General features: G+C 39.9%; 1 protein-coding gene across 6 annotated transcripts in view; it reads right to left on the reverse strand.

The window, feature by feature from the left end:
• Positions 1–9,192, reverse strand: part of RHBDD1 (rhomboid domain containing 1) — a 49,643-nt gene extending 40,451 nt beyond the window's left edge. For 4 of the 6 annotated variants that reach the window (XR_012630009.1, XR_012630010.1, XM_074877678.1 and 1 more), the window contains exons 1-2: positions 8,546–9,053; positions 1,605–2,123 (exon numbers count right to left, since the gene is read on the reverse strand). Coding sequence is in view for 4 of the 6 variants with exons in the window: in XM_074877678.1 (XP_074733779.1) it covers positions 1,605–2,037 (433 nt within the window). In the remaining 2 variants the exon portion in view is untranslated. The other 2 variants (XM_074877676.1, XM_074877675.1) reach the window with 2 other exon arrangements.
• Positions 9,193–14,119: the final 4,927 nt, after the last annotated feature.

A 14,119-nucleotide genomic window follows, 5' to 3' on the forward strand; every position in this document is an offset into this window, starting at 1 on the left:
CCTTGGGCCCAGTGCACAGGGCTGGCTGTTGACCATCAGCGGGGCTGGCCAGGAGCCCAGATCACCAGGCACATCCTCCTGACAAAGCAGGGCCAAAGGAAGCATGTCCAGAGAAGGGCAACGAAGCTGGGAAGGGTCTGGAGCACATGTCATACAAGGAGCGGCTGAGGGAACTGGGGTTGTTTAGTCTGGAGAAGAGGAGGCTGAGGGGAGACCTCATCGCCCTCTACAACTACCTGAAAGGAGGTTGTAGGGGGCTGGGGATGAGTCTCTTTAACCAAGTAATAAGCGATAGGACAAGAGGGAATGGCCTCAAGTTGCGCCAGGGAAGGTTTAGACTGGATATTGGGAAGCATTTCTTTCCAGAACGGGTTGTTAAGTGTTGGAATGGGCTGCCCAGGGAGGTGGCGGAGTCCCCATCCCTGGAGGTGTTTAAGAGTTGGGTCGACATAGAGCTGAGGGATATGGTGTAGTTGGGAACTGTCAGTGCTAGGTTAATTCTTGGACTAGGTGATCTTCAAGGTCTTTTCCAACCTAGAAGATTCTGTGAAGGCAGCAAGTCAAGTCAGGGCCCAGGTCAGAGGAGCACATGGCCAGACACAGATGCAACATAGCTCAGACAGGGACAATGCAGCGGGCTTGAGCTTAAAAGCAGCTGCTGAGCAATGAGGTGAAAGGCCCCCAGCGAAGCTTCCCTCAGCCATCTCGCAAACCTCTTTTCCCACTAGTCTGAGGTGGGCCGCAGCTACCCTGTATCAGAGCTGTCCTCAACCACTGGCTACCAAACCCCTCAGAAGAGGTTGCACTCAGGGCCCCTGCAGCAGCCATAAAGGCCAATATTAGAGCCGGGCATGTCTCGGACCAAAGGGTGGGTGACCAGAGAATATGTGACACTCCAAATGAGCAATGACCAGAATGTTCCAACTAGCACTGATTCAAGTACTACAAAGAACCCTCAGAGGTGCTGAAGCACCTTTCTCAGAGGTTGAAAAGGAGGACTTGCCTTCTAATGCTAGGTCCCAGTGACCGCAAGGAAAAACCCTACATATCTGGAAAAGCAGTGCTACTTCTCCACCTGACTGGGGATTTTTTTTGAAGAGGAGGAGTTGACTGACTTGAAACTTTGATCTCCTGAAAAGAGAAGACCATTACTGAAAGGTGACCAAAATCAGGTGCTTGAATGTTTCTAGCAGAAACAAATCTGGGGAGTCTCTCTAAATACAGGCATCAATAATTTGCAATTTGATGATAAAAGTTTTAAAGTGATAGGCTTTTCTAGAACCCACCTAATAAGCATTATTGATATCAAAAAATTAAAAGCATCAGCCTTCTAATAGTCACTGACATTAAACAGAAAACATAGTTCTGCTGGCATGATGGTATTTTTCATGTTCTCAGGTAAAGACACTGCTGGTCACAGGAACATGAACTGAACCACAGAAAGTTCATACCCGGAGTACATGCTTTAAACTAAAAAAATTGGATAACTCTACTGACATAACCACATACATGCGTATCCATTTTCTGCATTCAACAAATATGGTTATATAGTACCCATAAATATTAATTTTACATATGTAAATTGGACCAATTATGTGCCTTACCTGAAAAACCTACAGCACAATGCATTTCATACGAAGGATCATCCAGAATTTTCACAAGCATGAATTCCAGCACCATATAAACAACTCCAATCAGCACTGAAAATACTGCAATGATGTATGCAAACCATATGCTCTTAAGCTTTTTTTCCAGCATTATTCCCTTCCAAAGCATGGAAATCATGTTATAATATAAATGCCAGTCATCTGCATGGTGGACAGGAGAAAGCAGTAAACGCTGCCAGTTCTTTCTGTAGAAGCCTTCATTTACACTGATACACACTTCAGATAGGGGCCTCACAGGATTCAGAAAGAGAAAAATATTCAGTGCAAGTACCCCAAGGGTAACAGAAGGAATGTTCTGGAGTCCAACTTGAGAAATTTGATAAAGCAGCAAAAGCAGTCCAGCATTGACTCTTCCCTGCCTTCGCTGCATTATTACTTCTTATTCAAAGAAGTGTGAAGATTATTGCGATTTCTAGTCTTTTGTTCGAATTCAAAACCACTGAACTTTTGGAAATTCTGAAAGAAAAAAAGATAACTGCATTATTATACATATACAGGGGAGTTTTCAAGCTCATCACTGCTTTTTTTTTTAACACAGCAAATTCTTCAAGCTAATCAGCTGAGACCTCTTTTTTAAAATCAGAACAAAAATTCGAATTAAAAAAAAAAAAATCACCATTTTTAAAGTGGGATAAGACACAAGTAAAAGGGATTTACACAGATAATCCAGACAAGCAGTGTGAGAAATAGGAGTCTGCAATCTGTCTTTCATATCCCTGGACAGGCTTTACTTCATCCATAAAAATTGCTGGGTGTTCTAGACATGTTCTCATTAATATTCTGATTCACTCAGAATTATTAAAATTTCAGGAAGGAAACCAGTTAAAAATTCTTCTCTAGAGTCCCGGTTTTCAGGCTTCCTATTTTTGCTACGTATATAATTTATTTTCATGACCATTTTTCCAACTTTTACAAATATTCAATACAATCTAAGAATGAAAATTAAAAGTTATAATTTCAAAAAGTAACAGACACACGGCTAACTACTCCTAAATGTAAGCTTTGAAAATTCTTGCTGCTTTCCTAGTGGCTAGAATTTGAAGTTTAGTTTAAAAGTATGCGATGGAGAAAAAAACTGTAGGAAGAAATCATATACAAGAACAGCACATAAAATTTCCAGACAGTTATAGCAAAATATTCATCTCTGTCCTATTTATGTCAAATAAAATAGAGGATTAAAAGGATTTAAAGGACCAATATAGTTCTAGATCTAGCTAGAAATAGGGTTACTATAACAGAAACTGAGAAAGGGCATCAAGCTAAACCGTGCAATTTTAATCGGAGAATAAGGAGCACAAGGTGCTGTGGATTTTCTAGAGTGTGGAAACACCTGTGGAAGACAGGAAGAGACACTGAATTTCAAGTAGCTTCTGAGGGCTACCTCAAGTTGGCCAAACTGGTTTTAGTTCTCAAAACTCTTCAAGGTGGCACAACAACAGCGTGGCCACTCTTCTCCACCTCTAGGATAGCAGTTCTTTCCTAAACTATTAAAGATATGTAATACATTATTTCACACAAATATCAACTATGTAGAGCCAGCAAAATAAACCTACTCTTCAAAACTTTGCTATCAGGTTTCAATATTTCCTGAAATATACAAAAAATTCTCATCTCAACTGCACTTACATTATAAAATAGTTAGAATAAGTTGCTAATATACTAACTTTTTATTTAGTTTAAATTCCTTTCCAATTAATCACATCAAATGCTTCCTCTGTAAACAGATTCTTGTTTATTTGATAAACAAGCAACAATCTAATTCTTCTGGAGGACAGCTGAAAAAAAAAATGACACCTTTAAAGGAAAGGGACAACAGCTCAAGATACACAGTTTAATATTCCATGTTATGTTTATTAGGACTGAGTTTCACATTTCTACAGACCACTCATATGCCGCAAACATTTTACTAAACATTTTTCTTTAAGTATTCAGAGTATCATTAATAATTTGATCAGGTTGCAGCACACAAAGTGAACACATGGAAAAAGAAGGAAATCACCTCTGAATTATGCTATCCTAATAACAGCAAAAGGAAGTATGAAATCTGCACAGGGTTGAACATCAAATAAGATTATCTAGGAGCCAGCCTACCTCCTCTACTTATATCTGAGAGGGGCATATACTTCCATGCTAGTTCACACATACAATTAATTAATGCTATTTCTTACAGTTAAGTTTTTCTAGTCTCTGGATTTCTCTTTAAATTGCATTTATGCTTATTATAGCACTTTAAGAGAAGGAAGAAAAACTCTAGTAGCATCCTCAAAACAACTGTAGTAGAACAGAATGCAAGTAGACACATTTGCTACATTAAAAGGAAATACACTGCATTTTTTCCCATGCTCTAACCTCAGAGATGCTACATAATGTCTAAGCCTTGCCCAAAACAGCAGAAACAGGCTTTATATCAGGCCTCTTGAACATGTGCCTTTAAAAACCAGTTTCTGACCCTCACAATTTAACTACAGAGACCACAGCTGTAGTCCCTACAAAGTTCAAATGAGCTAAGACCTCTTAAAGTGTAAATTGATTGCTGTAGATGATAATTAGCATTATCAGCCTTTGACTTTTTAATGTCAACATTACAAAAAAATTACTTAATCAAAAGTTTAATCAATGTCATTCTCTTTTTCCATACTACATGCTCTGATACCAGGTACACCAACATCCCCAAACTGTTCTTATATGCATCTGCCCAAACCTCTGACTTTTCTCATACCACTGACACAGCCACATTTTTTTCCACCACAAAACAGTTGACATAAAAAGTGCTAGAATTTAAGTCAACATCATTTAAACGCAAGTTATGTGGAAACCCCAAAATCCTGCCATACCACGTTGTTCAAATTGCCAAATACTACAGTCTTACTTTTTAAAGTTTCCACCCCGCTTTTGATACTCTTTAGTTTCCACATGCACCTAGGAGAAGAAACCTGCATACAGCACATATCTGTACAACAACCACGTAACAATACTGGGAATGGTTTACACCATGATTACAGTACTGCTACATATTATAAATCATTCCTATTACTGGGAGGAATCAAAAATGTCAGCCAAGACACATTATGTGTTTGATTATAAAGGAAAAGATATAAGAAAGAAAACAGTTATTTGAGAGCCTTCTGGAATGCAATTCACTTAAAATATATAGAGCTTTCAACTGTTTGAACATTCTTCTGCAGCCTCTACTCTGCTTATTAAAAGCCTAATAAGGCTTGAAACAATGAAGCATTTATTCCTTTTTCTTTTTTGAAAACATGCCACCCACTTCCAAATGTACAAATTTCCAGAACAGACTTGAAATGGACATTTGTCTTGCATCTAGGCTGCCACGTGTCTGCATTTTTGTCACCTACTCAAGATAAATGTCTGAACTAAACATTCTCGGAATTTGTTTGTTTGTTTTGTACTAACCAAGTGCAGAGCATTTAAACTTTTATTTTTGCTGTGACAACCCCCCTTGCTCACTTGGCAACCATACAATATTATGACTTCATATTACTGAAAAATCATGTGATAAGTATTTTAGTAAATACCAGTTAAAATGAAATGTTATACTGTCTTTTCCTATAGCCGTAATTTGAAGTTAAAGACTCTCTCTGTACCCTTGCTTCCCCCCAAAATGGACAGAACTACCCTGAAATTTTGATTTATGTTTATGTGAAGCAAAATCCAGCTCACTACCCTTCTCCTTAAAAAAAAAAAAAAAAAAAATAGCACTGTGACATAAGCCTAGATTTTTATGAATAGATGGGGATGTGTAACATCTCATTCCTACTGCGGGTGAATGCAGCCACAATCTACAGATTTTGCCATTATCTGCATGGCACATCCTGATATTCAGATCTGTCACCAACCTTCTCTCTAGACTGCTTTGTTCTTCTCATTGCTTTGCAAAAATTATTTGTAATGGAGGTACTTTAGCACTGTATAACTCTTCACTGACAGAACAAAATCCCAGGGTTACTCTTTCAGTTCAGATCAGGAGTATGATTTTGAAGTGAATTTCTCCATTGCCCCCACTGACTTCACTGTGGTTCACAACATGGAGTGGCCTGGGTGTGCATGAACTCATCTCTTTTCAGATGAAACTAAACCAGGAGATGTGCTCCAGTAAAGAACCCTGGGCACTCCAGAAAAAAACTGGGCATTCAGCCTACATGTCCAGATTAGAGCTAGACAAATGTAAAAACCACCTGAAACAGGTAAAGGGTAAGTATCAGATCCTGAACATAAACCCCTTCACACCACAGATAAGCCAACGACAGGCCCACACTACCTGTCTATGAAGACAATCCCAGGCTACAAAGACTTACCCAAGTAAAGACTGAAACAGAAACAGTGTTTTTAGGACAAAAGAAGAGTCCTCCAAAGGAGGCAGAAGCAAACTGTAAACCATTCTACTATTGCCCTCAAACTTCGGAGGGGGGCAGGGGAAGGAAAGCATAACAAAAAAAACAATGCAAGAAAAAACTCAAAAATTTGAAACATAATGAATCACCCTCTTTATTTTTAATATGTATGCAAGGAGAAGGTCAACCACAAGCTGTCGGTTAAAATATGCTTTGAAACTATGCATAGACAATTGCATAGTTCATAACAAAAGACAAGGTTCTGACATAATTATAAAAGTAGAATGACTTCTGGATTAATCAAATGTGCCTTTAAAGGGCATAATGTGCTTTTATTCAAAGGAATACTGAACTTTAAACTGAAAAAACACAACATTTCAGAATTTGGTATGAGAAGTCATACATCTGTAATACAAATGTTTTAAAATAATTTAAGTCAGTAACTACCTTGCTGAATGGAAACAATACAAAGTTAAATAACAACATAAAATGACTGCATAAAAGGCTACGCCAGAAAGTGTGGGGTTTTTTGTAACATGCCACATTTTATTTTAAATGTCCTTCAAAGTTTTCTGTGAGAATAAGGAAGTTCCTCTGCCTCTTACATCTGCTTCAGCATGAAAATTGAAAATGTTTTATAGTTCTTTAATCCTATTAAATACTACTGAAAATAAGACCTTAACAAAATAAGCTTTCAGGCTAACAACTTCAACTTAAAACTGAAAATTGTGTTCTGAAGGGTGTGACAATTACTATTCAGAATAAAATACAGACATATTAAATAATACATGCCAAGAATACTTTTGGATGCCTTATCCCAAAATAAATGAGACAGCTTTCGGAGGAAAGAGAAGGGACTTGTACTCTGCCTCACATCTTACATATGAACATCTTAGACACTAAGCATTTAGAATTCAGAATACTGCTATTTCATCTCAAAACACTTAAAGGCTGCAACCTATCCATCCTTCAGTTAAAATACGGAGCTATTCAAATTCTTTCATTGTAATTATTAACTTTCAATATCACTGGAAGCCCTGACAATTTTGGACTCATGTCTTCATACATTAAAAAGAAAGCAATTTACTTTATATATTTATCATATATTTAAATTTAATTAGAATCAATATACAGATCTAAACATCAGAACAAGCATCCACTGGAGTTTTCTTTAAGGCTTATCATTGTAAAGACCAGTTATAGTCTCTGCTGTCATTTGAGACTACTAACATTATCTCTAAAATGTTCTTAAGATAACTATATTTTATCTATCTGCCTTCATTTCCTACATGGTATCCACTTCTAATTCAAAGTCTTCACATTATTCAGTGGGCTCCACTGACACTGAAGTCATAGCAAGCAACACTTCCTTAAGCCACAAAAGGACACAGCATGTAGAGCCAACAAGCTTCCTTAGGCCACTCTTAGGGAAATACAAACTTGGAAGTTTTAACCCTAGCAGAGGTCAGTCTCATCGTCCAAACAGTCGTTCGGTTTGAAGGAGCTACTCCACCACCATGTACAGCTCCAATCAGCTGCACATTTGCTCTCTCAGAACTTCCCTCAAAGCCAACTAAGTTGACTAAGCATGCACTGGAAGACTTATTCTGGAAATTACATGATGCATTTCAGCTTGACGCTCAAGCTGATATGATGCATTACAGACAATTTACACACTGGGCATCGTACAGCAGTCAGAATCTGAACTAAACCAGCAATTCCAAGTTGCAAGAAGAAAAATAAAAGTTGTCAGCAGTTTGCAGGAGAAAGGACAGGAAGCTTACTTTCTAATGAAATCCACTGTAAATAATGCTGGTTAAATAAACAATTCACAAATATACACTTTCTAGTATTAGTGTTATGTTAACTCTTGTCAAGACCTGAAATCTCTCTGAATTAACAAAGTGCAGCTCCAGGAAGAATATCATTGTGCTATCTCAGGAAATTAAACCAACTCATGTATCATTAAATACATTTTCTAAAACACCTGAATTACTTAAACTCGGTATTTACACAAACATAAGAAAGTTTATCAAATATAGTTGAGATACATTGGTCACTGCTTCCCCTTTGACACAAGTGCAAGTTATTTCTAGGTTTAGGTTTCTGAGGTTTTTTTACTATTTTATCATTTTCACAAAAAAGTGATATAGTTCTGGTCAGAATTTTTTTTTCTACATCAGTTGATTAGTTACATAGTCTCTAAAAACACTGCTGTAGGGAAATGAGAGTAAACAAAAATGTTGAAGCAACCTAACTATAACGAGAAGCAGAGCGTATTAAGGTGTCACTGCACATGAACTTGCTGCAGTTTAATGATAAGACAGGCGTATCTGTGGTTTGGACTTTAGGAACCAGCACTGCCACATCCCTGCCGTTTTACACGACACTCCGCTCCTTCAGGCACTGCTTCCTTCTACCGTCTCAAAAGCATTGCAGGAGCAAAGTCCTACAGAAACGGAAAATGCTGAGAGTTGTCACAAGTGTGAAATATTAGATATTTCCGACATTTCTGAAACTCACTTCATTTCCACAAACTTTGCACCGCCACTCTGCTTCCGGCAGCGGGGGGCGAGCTAAACTCGGCAGAAGGCAACTTGCTAGAAGCCAGCTCCAGAGAGCTAACGGCTCCAGGGGAAGCCTTCCCCAGCCCAGGCACCTCTAGAGCGCTTTTGTTCCAGTGTACCGGACAGCCTCCGGCACGGGGCGAGACCGGCCCCCCGGGCACAACGTCCAGGCCCAGGCTGCGCCCCTCGCGCCCGCCCCAGGGGCGGCTCCCGCCCTCCGCCGGAGAGGAGCGGTCGCCGCGCGCCGGGGCCCTCACGCCGCCCCGCCAGCCCAAACTCTACCGGCCCCACAACAGGCCCAGCGGGGACGAGCTGAAGGCGCCGGGAGACCACGCCCGCCGGGAGGAGCGGCCGTGCTGCCGCCGAGCTGACTGCCGCTGCTGCTGCTGCCGCCCCGGCCCCGGCGGCAGCGGCCGAAGGAACCAACCGCTCCAGCAGCGGCGCGCGCCCCCTCCCCGCCTCAGCACTCACGTTCGCCCGCGCGCCCAGCGGCTGCAGCAACAGCAGCCCCGGCCCTCGCGCCGTACCACGTGACCCGGCCACCACTCAGCGCCGAGGGGGGCGGCTCTAGACCCGTCCCAGGCGCTCATGGCGGCCGCGCATGCGCCGGGCCCGCCGCGGGCGCCCTCTGCCGGGGGCGGGGAGCGGGCCTTGAAATGGCCGCGGAGGAGCGAGGCCTAGGGCGTAGGGTGGCCCGCTCCTGCCCCGCCCTCGCGTCACTCAGCTCCACCCGGGAGCTGAGGCAATTGCTGAAGAAGGAGAGTTACTACCGAGTTACTAGCAAGTTACTAGCCTTATCTGCACTGCAAGCAGGCGGGGGCGGTGTTGAGGCGAGTACAAATTAGCAAAGATAAGGGGGTGTTAAACAGCGGGGGAGAGCGCGCCGGCTCCTAGGCAAAACCTGTCAGCGAGTATGTTCTTGTGAAATACCAGCTCCAGGTGATAAAAGGTGTCCAGCTTCCCAGCTGGAACTGTGTTTAGTCTAATAATGTCTGTGAAAATATCAGTTACTGGTATTACTTGCCATTAAAATGCATAATTAGGCTCCCTTTGAAAAGGTCTTACTGCACATGCAAAACAGTAACTAGTTCTGTAAGTTTAATAGTTCAACCACTTAATTTTTTTCCAAGCATTGAAGGCAATTAGATGAATGCATTAGTTTCACTTGTGGAGAGTACTAGTCACTGGTGTTAAGTATTATTCCCCAAATTTGATGCAGATCTCTAGACTGCAAGCTTTGCTATTAATATTCAGTAGGGAATACATTGAGCAAATTATAAATGCCTAAAATAATAGGTTATCATATAAATGTTGGCAAGCTGATGGTGCAAATATGTGACTAGAAATGAATCATACAAAATCCATAGCCAAAGCTACATGTAAATGGCCCTATTTTGCCGTCATTTATGTGGCACTTAGGTTTCATAGAGCATCTTGGCAATTCATACAAGTATGTCATAGAATTTATAAGAAAATTGTATTCTGTCCTTCCAAAAACAGCACACAGCTCAGCAGACTGGCAGGCATGAAAGGGGCTGAATTCCTAGAAATAGGGTGGAGATCAAGTTAAAGGAGCAGACTTTGCCAAAACAAGCAACTTCAGCATAGTCTTCTCTTCCAAGAACAAACAGAAGCCAAAAGAGGAGGGCAGATTCAGTGTGTGCCACCATTTAGACACGTTATCTTAAGCTCCTTAGTTTTAGCACATTTAGATCTGTTACCTCAATTAATGCTAATCATAATAATTCATAGAAATCACAGGATGTGGGAGTTATAAATGCCTAGACTGATAATAGATTTTCTATCATACATCAGGTTTTCTATAATTGGCACCATTTTCTGTAATAGCTTACTCCATTTTCATGCAATCATAATTCCAGTCCATAATTCTTAAAGATGCAGTATTTATTGCCTGAGTACAGGTCCAGATCTTATTACTGGATGTACAAGTCCTGAGGTTGTGGTTCTCTTCTGGGACCCAAAAGATCTGGATTTCACTCCTAGTTCACTTCCTGGGTCAACCTGAGCAATCATTTATTAATATTTCATCTTTTCAGGTCCTTATTGATACAGCAGGGATAATAGCAGTCACAGGAGCAATGGGAGGCTAAGTAAATGTGTTCAGATGCCATCATTAATGGGCCACATACATAGATAGATTTAAACCCAACTGTTCTTGTACTTTTTTACCCAAGTGTGGGATTTGATACCCATTAAGTTCTTAAAATTTGTTTTTTTCTTTTTCTATGCAAATTTTGCTAAAAAACCCCACAGATCTGGATTATTTTATACTTACATAAATAGCTGGTTGGAAAAAAAAACCACCCACCTGCTGCTCTCTTTAATCTCACACCACCATTTACCTCATGGTTTTCTTTTACCTTTTTGCTAAATGTTCATTTTTCTTATCAATAAAATTGAATAAAATGAAAAATACTGTTCACAAACTACAACTTTTTATGGAAAAAATCAAACGTTGATGAAATTTATTTCCTTAGCCTTGCTCATACATATCTGGAATGTGTGATTACCCACATTTCCTCAACATGAAAGATGTTCTTGAGTAAGAATAGCAATTTAGTCCACCTGACAGGCTGGCACATGAAAGGTTGGTTGAGCTCATGTAAGACAATATCCCTTTCCATTTATGTGACTATTAACAGTATAGGTTCTGTTTCCTAGTTATGGCTGGACTGATTAGAAAGAGAATTCAATACTTGGAATGAAAATAAGGAAGACATAAACAAAAACATCATTTTCATAACGCATGTACACTTAGCACAGGAGTGACGCATACGGTTATCACTGCTTACGCCTTACTGCTAACTCTATAATCCATGTAAATATTTATAATACAGCTATTATCAGTGTAAACATACAGCTTAGTCATATGTTGACCCATAATGAAAAAGTGACATTGAGATCTTTCCTTTGCTTAATGGCATAAGGTTTAAACAGGTTTTAGGAGCAGTAGAGCAGGTCTCAGAATACTCATTTTTCTGAGATTTATACTGAGGCTTTTCAACATGAAGTAATTGGGAAGGAACAGCTTGCTATGGAATGCATGGATGCAAATTAAATCCATATCTGAGGGATACTGTTTTAATTAATGCTGGGAATCTGATAGCAACATATTTGAAACACTGTTTATGTTAATCTTGAAGGAACTAGTTAGGACTCGCCTACAAATGTAAGAAGAATGTCAAAGCATAGTTATAGTAAAGGAACTGTGACCTTCCTAGACTGTCAGTACGTGACAGTGTTTACAAATAGTAGAAGAGAGAAGCGGTAACCCAGAATTTGATACGTGGAATATTATCAGTTTGTCAGTAATTTAACAAAATACAGACGACTAAAGTATCAATTTAAATGTTATTAGTTTATATACAGCTGTTGTACCACTACCATTCTGGTTCGGAAACTGTGGAGGCAAGCCCTTCTGAGAGATACATAAGGAAATACGATCTGATAGCAAATGTTTTGTATGAATTCAGGGCTTACTCCTTCAGAGTCTTTGATCTGACATTAGCTTTGTCTTTGCTATGTAGCCCACCCATACTAAGTTTTCCTTAGCTGGTGTTGCACCTTCTCCAGTTCAGCTGCCATCATCACCAACGCTATAACTTTATAATACAATACAATACATACAATATGGACAAATGGAGTGAAAAATGTAGATGCTTTCTCCAGGTTATAGAGATAAAATGGAATATATCCTGGAGGTTCTTCTCTGTTCATATAGTCTGCTGGAAGGAATGGAAGAAACATCTGGTGGAAAATAAAAAAGTGTATTGGTCTGAATGTGGGCTGGAAGAAACAGACTAACATCAAAAAGGTTTCATAACACTTAGAGCCAAAGGGGCCTTTGATCATCTAGTCACCTCCCGCTTATCCAGATACTTCCACATTGTGTTGAGACTTCAGTTAAACCAAAGCATTTTCATCCTCAAAAACCTAAGCTGTTGTATGTGACCAGGAAAGAAGAGAGTAGACCAAAAGGCAGTGTTAAGGAAATGAATGTGTGAAATGTGCCAAAAAGATGGTACCAGGCAATCCCTCTGCGCAGATAAAGGGCTTTCTAAAATAGTTATTAAAATCAACAAGAGTATCATTTGAGATCACTGGTGAAAACAAACTATAATGTAAAAAGTTATTGGTTATGGAGTAACAAGAGAGTAACCTGCTGTCATCTACAATTGATTTTAAAACATGTATATGCAACATTTCTGTTCATTTTGCTTGACCACAGGAATGTTAAATAATAATTACTAAAACAGTCTGAAAGTTGTTAACCATAATAATACTATAGGCAGAAAATATTCTGTTGAATACAGTTCTTTTTTCAGTGGCAACATAATTTACATCTCATCATTCACAGTTTATATAAATCATGAAGTTAAAGTATATTCTGCTGCTGGCAGGGAATTTTTGTTAATACTGTAGCTGTGAAAATTTTGTGATATTTCCTATTTGTATAAAGGATTCACATCATGTTTTCCTTTATGGAAACATGGGGTTTGATCCAATTTTTTTATGACATTTTAACTGCTTTGTAACAAGGCTGTATCAGTAATCTGGTGACATCTTTGTGTGCTCCATTGGCCTGCAGGATGCTGGGACAGTGGGAGCTCCCCCAAGGAGATGAAATGTCAATTTGTAATACTCCCAGGTTCCCAGCTCTCAAGAGCTGGGCTAATCCAGAGGCAATACTGGAGGGCTTTATCTGGCACTCCTTGTAAAGAAGGATTTGTCAAAGATAGTAAAGGAATTTCTCCAGAAATTGCATTAAGCCCCTTTTTGGAAGTCTTTTCTTGCTCTGTATTTTCTTATGGATATATGAGTAGAATTCAGGTTCTGCATGTTTTTGTCTTTTTATGCTAACCTTGGTTCTACAATGTGTATGTTCACCAACCCGGCTCATGCCCCCTGTAGAGAGATTGAGAGGCAGAGGCAGAGGTGGGGAAGCATTTGCAAGAGGGGCTGATACCAGTGGAACACCGGTCCTAAAATTTTACTTCATGATTCAGTCTTTTTATTTCCGTTTTCTTACAATGAAAGAAGCGGTATTTCCCATGGAAGTTTGAATCCCAGAAGTAGTGAGGAGGCATAGTATAATATTAAGAACATTCATAATATTGAAATGGGGCTTGATTATTTGGTTTTGAGTTTTTTGTTGTTTTTAACTTGATGGGCTTTCTAAAGCTGTCATTAACATATTACGTTTTATTTAACAAAACTAAGCTTAACAAAGGCATCTGTTATGGCTCAGAGTGCATTGATAAGCCTTACTTGCCCTGACCAGCCTCACCTGGGTCCCCCTACACACACCCCCTCCCCATGGGCCCAAGAGCCTCATTTAAGGTCAGCCCCAGGTCTTCAATCCCTTCCTGAACAGGGCTGTAGTGGTGCTGGTCTCCAGCTCCACTGCAGCCTTGTACTGGCTACAGGCCCCACTGAGCTGATGGCAGAGTCTGGTCATCCTGGTGCTGTGTCTGATACTGTCTTCCCACGCTTGTCTCCAACCTGCCTC

Source organism: Strix uralensis, chromosome 9 (assembly GCF_047716275.1).
Source record: "Strix uralensis isolate ZFMK-TIS-50842 chromosome 9, bStrUra1, whole genome shotgun sequence".
NCBI lineage: Eukaryota > Metazoa > Chordata > Aves > Strigiformes > Strigidae > Strix > Strix uralensis.